We start from the raw sequence: 15,141 nt of genomic DNA on the forward strand, positions 1-15,141 counted from the left end.
TTCAAGATCCCGTCGCCATATTTATTCAATGTTGCCACACGCAGCATTGGTACATTTTCTGTGAGTATAAGAATTTGCAAAAGCAATACTCCAAAATATGTATTAAAAATTATAGTGTTAAAAACACCAACTGATGGTTAGTAATTTTATATAGAATGTAATTCCAACTTTTATCCAGTGAACCTTGATTGAGATTAAGTTCCGACTCTCTCGTTTTAAGAAAGAAAGATTCGAAAGTAGATCTTTCGATTTGTGAAGTGGTCCTGCAGAAAAACTGTACCTTATTAATGGTATGCTTGGAAGATGTTAAATGAATATTTATCCCAGATGTTTTTTAACCCTAATTAATGCAGGGAACCCTAACCCTAATAAAATAAGTATTACTTTATAAATGTTAAAGAGGAATTGGCTAGTGTCAGTAGGTTTAAGTTGTACTTACCTTAAACTATCCAGTAACATACTGCACTATAACCTCTTGATCCCCAGAGGAAATCGCCTACATGAAGCAGGAGGAATCTTAACTGCCGTCCAATTGCACAGCATAAGGCGCTTCTGCTATTGTTTGCCGAAGCAAAATCTGAAGTGTAGAAATAACCCTACAAAAGGATTCAACTCAACAAAGCTCGAGATATTCACAGGAAAGAACGTGCAAATGTCGTAATTGTTTGTAGAGCCGGCTCTACGCGGGGTGTCAGGAGTATAAGTCAAACTAATGTATTCACTCTTATATAAATCTTGAAGTTTTATTCATCCTTTAATTCATACCTTTGATCTTAAATCTTTTGACAATAATCTCTTTGGATCTCTCCCAATTCATATTTTCTTCCTAATCTTTGTTCTTACGACATATACTCAGAATCTTCACTACATCTTGTTTCTTGCTAACCTTGTTTTTCTTGACAACCACAGTCTTTATAACATTAGCCGTAGACTACATCAGTATGTGCACTCTTTTGTGACACTTCCTGCTAACAAGATTCTTCCAAGCTAACCTGAAGCACTAAGATTCTCCACATTCTTGTATCAACAGAGATTTGTGTGCTACTTTTTAAAACAATATTTCTAAGCAATTTTTGCAGTCTATATGAAAGTTTAGGCCGTAATCGGAATGACATTTACTCCCCATAGCAGAACATGCCGCGATCTGCGATGTGATCGCAGAAAATTTGCCGCGCCTGTGCAGAAAAATTGTCAAAAGATAGCCAACAGAAAAGTATAAAAACATGCCTGCTATGTGTAGATGTTTTAATGCACGAAAGACTCGCATAAATATAGTTTGAACTGTTTTTTACGTCTTGTAAAGCGTATTTTTAACCATCAGAAGTGTTTCTTCTGCAGAGTTCCTGCAGAAAATTTTTGACTTACAAAAGCTCATCTCAGAAAGACAAAGTTCTGCCATCGAGTATTTACTTAACAGGAGTTTGTCGTTAATGTTGTTGGTACCTTTGCTTTGTTGTTTGTAGAATTTAACACCTATGATTTCCATTTTTCCTGTCATACATAGTTTCCCATTGTTTTTGTGATATATAACCCCGGAACTGTCAACGGAGTTGTAGTTCTTTTTCCTGCGAGACATCATAAAGACAGCCCTTGATGTAAGATCTTAACATTAAGATTTGATTTAATGACAGATAACACACATAATGTATTACGTTTTGCATAATATCAGCCAAACAATAAAGTCAAGTGTGAAGTCCGATTATTAGCACAGACACATCCCTTTTAGGAAGCCATTAATGCTTGCGTTGCATATTTTGGCAAAAAGTCGTATTCATTTCGTACAGCTAACTTGTTCAGAAACGACCTGCGCTTTAAAAAACAGGAGGGAAGTACAAATGTCTACACACTATTGTAGGTTTGAAGAAGAAATGTGTGGGTTTCCTCACGTTTAGTTTTGACAGATAACAAGGACTTTTTTAGATGTTGCTAGCAGTTAAATGAGCGACTGTGGCCACTTCTTTACTGTTGCATTTTAATTGATCTATAAAGCGAAGTCGAATTTCGTGTGTTCGTTGTACTACATAACCGTTTTAAGTGGAGATTGAAGTTCTACATAAAAAAATGATAAGTATGTGACGAGTCGGCATGAAATCCCGAATTATTGCTGGTTCGTTTGTTTGGAGGTTAACACTCCATTTTAGTACCGCTATATTAGTCCTTAAAATGAACACTGAATCTGAACCACATTAGCGTTCACGGGGGCCGCGGTGGCTCAGTGGTAGAGCGTTCACCTCTGGTGCTTGGGGTCGCGGGTTCGATCCCAGCCCCCACCAAGTGGACTTTGTGGTGGACAAACACCGTGTACGTTGGTTTTCTCGGGGTTCTCCCGTTTCCTCCCACTTTCTTCATTCCACCATTTCATTCATCACTCATCATCACAGTCTCCTTTAGCCTAACCGGCATAACCGTGGGACGTAAAACTCAAAGATTTCATTTCATTTCATTAGCGTTCACAGGGAATGAACCCAGATTTCTAAGGGTGCTAACATTAACTATATTGTCACGATAGAGCACTTGTAGTTTCGAATCAAAGAGCTATTTGGGCTTACACTGTTCATTATACCTAAGGAAATCTAAAACTATTATAAGTATTAATTTAATTTACTTCATGTTGTCTAGAGCTCAGCAGCTCACTCAGCCAATGTAATCAGTTTCCAATGCAGTATTAATCTAATAACTTGGAGCTGAATATTGATGTTATTTTAGTATGTTAATTATTGTATTATCCATGAACATTGATGTTATGAAAATTTATATTCGCAGGGAAGTTAGTACTTAAAATCCCATGGACGAATATCTACACATCACCTGTGGTAGTTTTAGTAGAGAAATTGTATTTAATACTTGTTCCCAGTCAGTTAGCCAAGTACAATGCTGCAAAAGAAGAACAGTTATTGCAGGAACGCAAGCAGGCAGAACTTAAGAAGATTGAGGAAGCGAAGAAAAGAGAGCTGGAGAAAGGTACATATATAGTACTTCTGTTCTTATATTATTTTTAAAATTCAATAATATTAGTGTTTAAAAAAATCAAAATGTGAAACATATACCAATAGGTAGATCTCATGAAGCTGACCAAAATAATATGAATGATTGTAAATCCTCATACTTACGGCACAGCTGTGGCAAACGAAAGACTGGTTGCTGCACCATGGCAACGGTCCCCTACCCTCCGTACTCCCCTGATCTAGCCCCTTGTGACTTCTGACTGTTCCCGAAGATGAAACTCGCGTTGAAAGGACGACGTTTTGACTCCATTGAAGACATCTAAGTGAAATCGCAACGAGTCCTGAACACCCTTCACCCGCCGGACTTCCAAAAGTGAGAATAACGCTGAGATCGTTGCATACATGGCGGAAGGGACTACTTTGAAGAATGTGGGATGAAAATAAATATTAGAAAGACGAAAGCCATGGTGATTGGAACGAAGGAGTCAGTGTGAAATATAGAAGTAGGAGGGGAGAAAATAGAACAGGTGACTAGTTTTCAGTTTTCGATACCTGGGTAGTATTATTGGTAATGATATGAAATGTGAACGTGAAATAAAAGCAAGGACAGCAATGATAAAAGAAGCCTTTAGCAGGGAGAAAATACTATTTTGTGGGACCTTGAATAAACAGTTGAGAAAAAGACTCATAAAATACTTCGTGTGGAGTATTGTACTGTATGGTTCAACAATTGTAAAATACAAAAATATAGGAAACACCCTCTATATTTCCCCAATTTGTCCTAAATGTTGTTGAGCAAAGCTACACACTTGTAGGAGATTAGTCGGCAAATTGTAACTATCGAGTAGGAGTTACATTTCAATAGCGACAACTTATTTTTGGACAGCTACTTCATTCGGGAGTTGTGCACATGGAAACATACACAATAAATATGCCTGTAACTTTTTACCAAATGCACGTATCTTAAAACTATTGCTACCATTATTTTTCTGCTTAAATTCTAGCCCAAAATCATGTATCATGTTGCCCTATTCCTATTTGCAAAACTTGACCTGCATTCAAGATGGCGGATTTCAAGATATCTACCGTCAAGGTTCACCTTACCGTACGACTTAGGTATAGTATGTACCCACATTGGTGTTATTGAATTTTTATTATTAACAGGCAGTTTACAAGGGGTTGTACTGAACGTATTGTGCAATTGTCGACATGGATACGCGACATTTCAATCTGCCATTTTGGTTAAATCCACTTCAAAAACGCAGCTGCTTTTCTGTGCGTGGTCTTTCTGTAAGACTTCCTTCCTCTGAGTAAAATTTTACGGTAGGTTTCGATATGAGCTCATTGATACTTCCCTTGTTAGTTTCAATAATTCCAATTTATTCTGTTTCTTCCCACCATGAGTTATTAATATGCCTCTGCATGTTACTGCTGAAATTAGTTAGCATTCTCTTTGTCCTTCGTATTGAATTCGTGCTAAATGACAGGTTCGTACTCTAACCAAGAAGCTCCCACACAACAAATTGAATGCTTTTATGTCCAACTAGCAGCGTTCACCCCGCTTCGCTGCGGTCACCCCGGAACGCAATAAACTTTGTTACTTAGATAATTTTTACTTTTTCGCTTTCAAATTGCATTAAATGTTAACATTATAGCGCCTGTCATTTATGTTAACCCGCCGAGTGATAGCAGCGTTCACCCCGCTTCGCTGCGGTCACCCCGGAACGCAATAAACTTTGTTACTTAGATAATTTTTACTTTTTCGCTTTCAAATTGCAGTAAATGTTAAAATTATAGCGCCTGTCATTTATGTTAACCCGCCGAGTGACACGGTCATGCGGGTTGCATATAAATACGTTTATTTTTACCTATGATGAACTAATAACAAAGGATTTGTACGTATGGACACTTGAATGGTCAATTATCTCAAGACACTGGTAATTAAAAATTAAAGTGATATGATAAAAACCATCTAGGGTCCAAATCCTAATAACCCCCCAAAAATGAAAGAAATTGGTTCAGCCGTATTAGCGTGATGAGCGGACAAAGGATTTGTACGTTCTCTTTTATATATATAGATAGATGATTTAAAAGAAATACATTAATAGTTGAAGTTTTCCTTCCCCTTCCCTTTTAAATTTCCAGAATTCGTATAAATGAATCTATCTTTCGTATCCAAGTATCGGAAAGTCCTTAAATGCCAGATTCTGACCTTTATGGAAAACAGTTTAAAAGAAATGTATGATTAAAATTTCCAAACTCAATCGCCCTTAACGGGTAATATTTCCACAATTTGTAGAAATTAATAGTTCTTCGTATTGTGTGAGGAAGAAAATCTGAATCCTTGATAGAGCGATCCTTTTATAATAATAATTATCCTTTATCCTTTTATATCCTTTTATAATTCTTCCTTTATCCTTTTATAATAATTTCCTTTTATAATCCTTTCCTTTTATAATAATTTGGTTTCATTAATCATCCGTCTCCTTTAGCCTAAATGACATAAGCATGAAACGTTAAATTAAAGATATCGTTTCATTTCGTACTGTGTGAACGATAAATTCATCAGATGTCAGATTATATGCTTTTTACGTCCAGTGCAGAAGAAGCTTCCAATTCCGAGAAAAATCGGTTTATGTTTTTTTTTCTCTCCTTGGGAGTTCAGCTTCTGTAAGCGTATATATATATATATATATATATATATATATATATATATATATATATATATATATATATAATATACTTGTTTATTATTAATTACAAGTTCATAGCCGAATTTTGCAGGGCATTACACTCTGCGAGAAATTTAAAACCCTTTCCCTTTGGAATATACATTTCAAAAGTGAAATGATAAAATCACATTTCGACCCAAGTGATGTTCAAAAAATGCATTTTAAATGGTATATCTATTTTACCCTGATGAAACTGATAACCTCAAAGTAATTTTTTTATATTGAAAAAAAAAAATGAAATTGACGACCTCCTCTCGTTAAGAGGGGGATTTCCGAAAACACTGTGGTATATGCCCACGTGTTTTTAATACGGAGTTTATGTATCAACTGTCATATCCCTAACATGTCTAATCTTTAGGGATTTCGAAATATGGCTATCTTATTATAACAATTGCAACCTGATCCTTTTTTCGATTGCAATTGCAACCTGATCCTTTTTTCGATTGCAACCTGTTGCTTCAGTATATCCGATAGATTCTTCAATAGATCCAAAAGATAACATCTCTGGACGCACTCCCCGAGGCTTAATTTTATTATTAAGCGCATCTCTAGACGCTGTCCCCGAGTCAGCGTTGTCTTCTATGACATATCGTGAAGCGCTTCTCATTGAGGAATTGACGTTCAGTGCTGCAGATAGTATCTTCCCAGTGCCAATGTCTGGTTGTAGAAGTAGAGTGACTACATATATTTATCGATTCTTCGCTTTATTTTCTTGCATGATAACTCATAGTGTCATGTGTCAAAGGTATTGTTTACGCATAGTTTCATCAAGAAAGAGTCCAAAACTCAATTTTATATCCTTTTAGGGCAAGCATGATTTTTATATTCATGTGTTACTTTTCCAGAACGTCTAGCTCAAAGGGGTTTAAACTTCTAATCCTCAAACTGGGTACTCCACTGGTCAGAAGTGTTGGCCAGTGACAGTGCAAAGTATTGAATTGATAATCGATCTTCGCGTTCACCATATTAGTCATATATGCTCAGATGTCGTCTTAGGTGATGTGTAAAATATTTAGGTCGTTCCATATTGATTGATTGATACTATCCCGTATGAGAACATTTGTGTCCCAAAGAATGATATGAAAAATATGTCTGACATAGATGACCTTGGATTACATGCTAGCTGTATTTCACACCTTGCAGATGGCGCCGTTGACACATTGTGTAACACAGTGTAATGTGCTCACGTACAAGCGAGTTAGTATTTTGAATCTAGTGTTTAAAATTTTTAAAAAAAAATGGAAATCGATTATCACTGTCAAAGGTGGACCACATGATTCCTGTGGAAGGAAGGTGTGTCTACAGGGTTCATTTATCAACGATCTGAACTGTGTGTTGTGCAGTAGGTCAAGTCTTGCAACTGCATTCCGCTGGGTAGCTGGTTTCAAAGCCACAGCGAGTGTGGAGAAAGGAACTAGGCTTGGAAGGCCCCGTGAATTGCGAACCCCAGCCAAGATGAATTATAGGCGCGTAACTGTAGATGCTCTACAGAATGCTACCGGTTTGGGGAGGACAACAGTCCATTTCATTGTGACACAAGATTTGAAGATGAAAATGTGTACTCGTTGGGTGGCGCATGAACTAACCGTCAAACATAATCATGTGCGTGTGCAGTTGGTGCAAATCCAGAACAAGTTTTTTGCTCGTTTGGTGACACAGGATGAGTCCCTTTTCAGTTACGAGAGAGAGAGACAGACAGGCAGACAAATCGATGCACGAGAAATTCAGCAACGACGACCAGGGAAATGGACTAGCATGTGCTTCTGTTACACGATAACTCAAGACCACGCACATCCACACAGATAGCGATAATCCTTCAGGAATTGGATTGACAATGTTGCAACATCTACCATATTCCCCTGATTTAGCTCCTTCGGATTACACACTCTTTGGTAAAATGAAACAATCTCAGTAGGGACCGTCTTTTCCGTATTCAAACACTTACCATGTAGTTGTCAGTGGTGGTTCAGTTTCCGAAAATATGGTTCGATCAGGCAATCAAAAAACTCCTACAACAATGGCGACTGTGCATCCAGACAGATAGAGAGTAATGTTACGTGCAATGTGCCTGAACATTTCAACATTCTGCCGTGTGGTTTTACGCCCGCAGCGAGGTTAGTGTCAATCAGTGTGGAACGCCCCAGGTATTCTTTGGGCAGGAAAGAGCTCTGTTGCTGATATCAACAAGAAATACTAAGGTAATAGAATTCAGAGTTTTGCAGATTTTGAGAACAGATGCTGAACGATCTCTTTCCATCTTTTTCATTCTTTCGAAAGTTAGAAAAATCGCTATTATTTTAGCCAAAACACTTCTTTGTTTTTGTTTATAAACTCTTTAAAACATTGTTAAAAGAAATGAAAAAAGTGTTTTTGAGAAAGGGAAGAAGGTTCTAAAATCTGATAAATTACCTTATATGTGTGTACTATTTTATTCCAAATACTCTTCCAGTTGTATTGTTTGTATTTAGAAAACACTCTAAAGTATAAAAACATAGGAATGGTGTGCTATATTGATGAATTAGATTAAGACGCAAATATTATTCAACTAGTTATTTACTTTAATAAATTCAAATGGTTCTCACCTTGCTCTTTTGTTTTCACTGGCAATTGTCAGCATTGTCAACACATAGATAACAAAGAGGTTATAGTGGGGATAGGGTGGATGGAATTATTTAAATATGAAGTAAAATATTTATACTAGTGCTGCCATTATTGCTGCTACATAGTATACACATCTTAAATATTTGTTATTCGTCTTTTTCTGTGATTGGTGGCAACAGTATTTCAGTGATGTTATTCCAGTTTCTGTGTGCATTGCCCATGTTTGAATTTAATTTTGATTCCGTCTTTCGAGTGAAGGTCTTGTGTACCTGTTGGTCTTTGTTGTGCTTTGTATCTTTCAGGTATTTTGAAAGGCCTGATGTTATATTGTTTTGCTTGTGATCTTGAATTATTTTCAGTCTAGTTAACGTGTATATTCGTTTTCGTCATGCCTGTACAGTATTTTTCAAAATGATTGTTGATGTTACAAAGAAGCACTGTATTTGTTCAACGAACATACATAAATACAAATACACGCAAAATGTCAGAAAATTCACTAAGTTTGGTTGTGATCTATTACAAATGTTTAGTATCCTTTCTTCTAGTCCCTCAATCCTCTAGATATCTAGGTGGTAGTCCATCTCCTGCCATACATGGCTTAGCATGCTACAGGTAACAATGTAGATGGCATTGATTATGTGTGCCTTTGATTTGTCAATTGTAAGCGGTAATTGAGGATAGTAAACTGCATACTTATCTAGTCACAGAAGAGAAAATCGTAGAGGAAAAGGTCTGGGGAACGTGACAAACATGACGGAAATTTGTCATCGTCATCACTTCCGTACCCAATCGAATGATGTAGGTTTTCTGTTCAAGAATGATATCACCTTGCTGTGGAAATGTAGTGGAGCTCCATCTAATAGCATGATATACGTGTTACTGTCTTCATCTTGAGGAAATAATCACTCGGTCACCATATCAAGAAAAATGAATCCCGTAACCAGGGTTCCCATTCGTCCTGGAAAACCTGGAAATGTCCTTGAATTGTTTTGTCCTGAAAACATCCTGGAAATGTCCTTGAAAATTCATTTCTGTCCTTGAAACTTACAGAAATATTGGATGTCAGATTTTTCATAATTATAATGAAGATTTTAAGTGATTGCTATTTTTGTTTGCTATTCCTGTTTTTGTGCTGAATAATAATTAGTCATCAACCTGCATCTGCGGGTGGTTGGTGGGCTTTCTTTCTCCCAACAGGGTAGTTGGCTGGAAGAATGTAATGATCTGTTTGCTTTGTATGGAAAATTTATTGAGCAGTTTAAAGATACATTTGCTGGGTATAAGTTGAATTGTATTTACACAAAACTGTTGGATGGTTCGGAAGAATTTAAAGATATGTTGTTAATCATGAAGAAGCTTTTGGTTTTGTTTCATGGACAGGCTGCTGTCGAACAAGGCTAGAGCGTAGTTAAAGATCTGCTTGTTGAAAATATGAAGGAGAGATCATTGGTCGGTTTGAGATTGGTGTATGATAACATTTCCCGTAAAGACCTTACTTCAATCAACATGACGACAGAAATGCTGTATCATGCCTTCCATGCAAGGCAGCGCTATATGGTAGAGCTGGAGGAAGTAAGGACTGTTGAAAGAGAAAGTCAAGTGCAGAGCAAAAGGAAAGAGATAAGTGAAAATGTACAGCAACTGCAGAGAAAGAAAAGGAAATTGATGGGAAAAAGTGAAGCTTTGGAGACTGAAGCAAACCAGCTTGAATATGAAGCAGAGCAGAAGTTTTGCTTTACTTTATTGACAAAGTCAAATGCTTTCCGTAGAGCGGCTTCGCTAACGAAGAAAGAGATTATGTCTATAGATGAGGAAACTACACAACTCCATACTCAGTTGAAAAACTTGTGATATAATTCCTTCTTTTTATCCTAATTATATCTGTTACACTATCACGCAAGGAAGATGCCATGTACGAAAAATAAATTTTTGTTGTTTGTAAATTCGTTCGATTCACAATTAAAATGTTATGTAGAAAGAATGAAAATACATGTGCTGAAAGTGGGATGGATCGGGTAGCTATAAGGGAAGTTGGGAGGAGAAAAAAGGAAAAAAAAAACAGCATATCACGCTCCGTTTTATGTATTTAATTATTGTGTATTAATACTGTACTTGCATTAATATTCATTGCATTTCACTGTTGTGAGTTTTTGAATCTGCAGTAGCAATCCTGTTATACCTTCCTGTCTCGAAGTCCTGGAAAATTGGTGATTTGTCCTGGAAATGTCCTGGAATTTTTTAGGGGAAAGAGTGGGAACCCTGCGTAACTGTTTCCTCCTTGAAAAAGATGGGACAGTAAACCTTTTCTCTTGATACTGCGCAAAACACATTTTCCACTTACATGAATTGTCGTCTTGTTTGTGACAAGCAAGTTCTGAGTAAAATTGTCACCTTCAGCTATGAGCACTTGCATATCAATGCAGAACTCTTCCCCTGCACTTCGTCGGGTGTTAGCATCTGAGTGAGACTTACTCAGTATGGTTTCATGGTAGACTTCTATAAATAACGTTGTGGGTGGATTTTCAAGTTCTCTGGATCTAGCAGGAATCGAATACTTCGGACTTCATAAGTAGGTTGAATGAACTCGCTCCACATCTTCAGACACTGAAAGCCTATTACGGCTTTTGCCCTTTCAAATGCAACCCCTTTCTTAAACTATGCGTATCACCTAATGGAATTTTCAGCTGGTGCATCTTTCCCATAACGAAAATTTCGCACAATTGTAACAGACCTCATTTTGTGATATTGAAGGACACAAAAATTCTTTTTGCTAACAATATTAGCCATATTGCGAAGTTCCCTTTTAGCGACAGGATCTAGAAACAGAAGTATCGAAACAAATGGAATTAGTATGGAATTTAGTCTGTTTATCTTCCTCATGTAAAATTAACGTACTTTTTTTTCTTTCTTTGTAACAATGTAGATTTAAAATTTCGATTTCAAAATGAACATGCACTGTATTTGCTAAGAAGGGGAATGAAAAGTTTTACATAGCTAATCCATCACCTTTATATTTTATCCAAAAATTGAGAAACATTTCACATGTTAGCTTAAACTTAACTCCGGATGTATGCAAAAGAGCAAGTTGGGTATCTTTTGATTTTATTGATAAAACTGCTCTTCAAGGAACTTTCACTATGATTTATAAACTTATTTATTTACAGACAAAAAACCGGCAGAAGATACCTTTGCGGAAAAGCTGGCTACCCAAATTATAAAAAATGTACAAGTCACTGTCAAAGATATACATATTCGGTTTGAAGATCAAATTACTCACAAGGGTTTTCCATTCGCTCTTGGAATTACCTTGCACAATTTGTCGGTACAATCAACGGATGAAGAATGGAACATAGGGATAAATAAGGACACTGGTAAAATGATATACAAGGTATTTTTATATGTATTTGTTATTTAGCATGCTTAACCGATATTTTTTAATAATAACTTCCATGTTTCTTGAGGACAGATATTTGTAAATAATTATCTGCTATATTTGAAAGACACTGTTCATCTTCAGCGGGCAGCGGCCATTATCTATTTTATATGATTTTATTAATTATTCTCATATTGCTTCCTTGTTAATCCTTATATGTGTAGGTTCTTGTTCTGGTTGGAAAGCCAATAAACCTTTACGTACTCCTGTCTTTTTTTTTTTTTTTTTTTTTTTATTTTATTTCTGAAAATCCTCAGATGTGTGTACTGTCTGGCAAACTTACGGAAAATGAATAAATTTTAAATAATATATATCCCATAGTAGAACGTGTCGTGATCTGCGATGTAATCGCAGAAAATGTGCCGCGCCTGTGCAGAAAAATTGCCAAAGAAAAAAATAGCCAACAGAAAAGTGTAAAAACATGCATGCTATGTGTAGATGTCTTAAATATAAATATAGTTTGAACTGTTTTTTACGTCGCGTAAAGCTATTTGTAACAATCACAAGTGTTTCTTCTGCAGAAAATTTTTGGAGAATTCCTGCAGAAAATTTTGACTTACTAAAGCTCATCGCAGGAAGACAGAAATTTCTGCTATCGAGAATATATATCTATTCTCTCAAAATACTAAAGAATGAAGTTCTGCATTGCATTTTGTTCCCACCATTGTTACATTTCAAGAATTAACAAAGAAACAATATATGACTAAACAATAGGATTGTTTAAAATACGAAATCATCGCTGCCCGCTGCAGAGTTTTCCTTGAAGTATTGCAGATGATCATTTACAGATATCTGTGCTCGGGGAATACGAGGGCTGCTAGAAAAATTTCTGCAAACTAACACTTACAGTGGTGCTAGTGTTACACTATTGTAGAATTGGGAAGAATAGATCTTTCCATGTTTACATTATCTCTGATTGTTTGTTTAAACCGTTTAATTTCGACAGCAGTTTGAAGTAGTATTTTTGAGTGAGAAATAGAAATTTCTCGTGAACATGATATTTTTATGATTTCAAATGTAGTTTTATTTCAGCATAATGCATTGGGTGATTTCATTTGGCTTTTGAGGATGAAGCATCATCCAGTAGGACTGTATACAATTGATTTTCCAAAGCTAAGCGTGGTTACGTATTTCTCAGTGAGGAATTTTCTCAAGGTCGTCGTCCATCCAAGTCTTTTGTTGCCAGTAAGTTGTGCTGTCCGTAAAATGATTGAGAAAGATCGGCATGTGACATACCGTGAGATTCAGGCATCCTTGCGTATTGAGATGAAAGTAATACATACGATTCTGCATGGTCACCTGAACGTATGGAGATCTTCAAACCGTTGAATTCCACACAACTTGACCGAAGCTCAAAAACAGGCTCTGTCAATTGGTGTAAAGAAAAAGGAAAAAAATCAATCGAGGTGAGTCAAATTTGGTGCACTACATCATTATAGAGGACGAAATTTGGATGAATTCATACGAACCCGAAAGTAAACAGTAATCTATTGTTTGAATGTTTCAAAGTGATCCTAAACAAACATAAGTTGTTGGTTCGAGAAGTGCTGCCAAGCAAACGATTATTTGTTTCTTCAGTTACACCAGACATTTGTCACCATAGTTTTAGAAAATCGTTGTCAGAGATCATCAATGAATTGCTTCAAACAAACCCAAATCGTCGTATCATTCTTCACCACCACAACACCAGTTCCTGCTCAGCACACTAAACTGTTGATTTTTTTCCTGTAAAAATGTCGAATTAATGACTAATTGTCCGTACTTACCTGATTTAAACCTAATGACTTCGTTTGGTTCCCAAACATGAAAAATAGGATGGGTAGTGAGCGATTTGTATTCCCTGAAACAGCTGTTTGACGCATTCCGAACAGCGGTTTCTGCTGTAGCGGTACTTATTCAAACTACTGTGAAAAATAAACGAACAAGCTTAAACAAACAATCAAAAATAATTTAACATAGAAAGGTCTATTTTGTTGAATTTTATAATATTGGCATTCTAGCGCATTTGTTAGTAGTAGTTTGTGAAAACTTTTCCACCAGCCCTGGAAGTGAATGTTAAAAATACAAGTGTTCCTTGGGTTCTGTATATAATTATATTTTAATTCACTTATATATAACCACAGGAAAATGTTATTTACAACATAAGTATGAATATGTTGTTAAAGGTTATCGTTCTTTATCAGCGCCGAAGATATAAAGGAGATGGATTATATGAGACGTGGCCGTACAGTTGGTGGAATCTGTCCTTTGTAATACAGGAATTGAACCCCGAACCAAGTGTATCAAACCCGCACATGCTAATCACTAAACCAGCGGGAAAGGCTATTAAGAATCAAGAATGGTAGTTTATCGATGTTGCTGACATTACTCTATATAATCTAATATGATTTGGCTGTGGACATGTATCCATACTAACGTTATTCCTTGTTCTTCAACGTACACTTAAAAAAAAATCATGTGTAACATACTGTGTATCAGTTTAAAACTAGTGATGCTGTACATTGTTGAAGCGATCAATCTTCCCTCTCACTAATTTGAACTCCAAACTATAGGAATAAGTTCCTAATCTCCGACAAAATGCAGTGTGTTTTATAAAAATCTGAGTGTGTCTAATAAATATTCAGGAAAACAAGTCATAAAGATCACGGTCCTTTATTATTGGCCCGTTGCAACTGCAGACAATTGAGACGATTGGAAATTCTGAGATAGCATTAAGTCTTCGATTTTTTTTTTTTTTTTTAAACGAAAGTCATCATAGAATTTTATTTAAATCTTCGGGGGTGGGACAGGTTAAATGACTCCTGATGTTTAACTGACTTCAACTGCAATATTAGGTATAATGTAAAAACCTCAATAAACACGGAAATCATATTGTATAAAGGTAACCAAAAAAGTTCTGTCACTTTTTGTGGAAGTCTGTTCCATTGGCCCTCACACCGTGAGTTGAATTCGAATGGAGATAAAGCGAAGGTCAGTTGTTAGTGTGGGTTTGAGTAAGGACAGAGTGAACATGGGACCTCCACAGAGCGATATAAGGGCGTATATGCTTTACGAGTTCAAACTGGGGTCAAACGCCGCTGCAGCGGGGGCGGAAGATATGCCAGGTCGTTGGTGAGGTTGTCGTGACTACGTATGCGGACAGTGCAGCGGTGGTTTAACAAATTTAAGCACGGTGACGAAACACTCGAAGACGCACCACGTGTCGGAAGACCAACACTTATACAAAATGAGGATGTTCAGGCAGCAATTGAGCCGAACAGTGGCCTGACATATGAGGAACTGGGACTAGAATTCCGTGTGAGTGGAGAAACCATTCGGCAGCACCTCCATTAACTTGTTAAGCATTATAAGTTGGATCCCACATGATCTGACTCTTGGCCAGAAGGTAACGCGAGCAGACGCCTGTGTTTCTTTACCGTCTCGTGTGAAG

The 15,141-nt window shown here is 36.6% G+C and overlaps 1 protein-coding gene across 2 annotated transcripts in view; it reads left to right on the top strand.

Moving 5' to 3' along the window:
- The window catches only part of Vps13 (vacuolar protein sorting 13C), a 426,449-nt gene that overhangs the window by 26,448 nt on the left and 384,860 nt on the right, over positions 1 to 15,141 (top strand). For both annotated transcript variants that reach the window (XM_081749100.1, XM_081749101.1), the window contains exons 3-4: positions 2,764 to 2,961; positions 11,443 to 11,666. In XM_081749100.1, coding sequence (XP_081605226.1) covers positions 2,764 to 2,961; positions 11,443 to 11,666 — 422 coding nt within the window. The remainder of the gene's footprint in view (positions 1 to 2,763; positions 2,962 to 11,442; positions 11,667 to 15,141) is intronic.

This window comes from Thermobia domestica, chromosome 2 (genome assembly GCF_964235325.1).
Source record: "Thermobia domestica chromosome 2, izTheDome1.hap1.1, whole genome shotgun sequence".
NCBI classification, from domain to species: Eukaryota; Metazoa; Arthropoda; class Insecta; order Zygentoma; family Lepismatidae; genus Thermobia; species Thermobia domestica.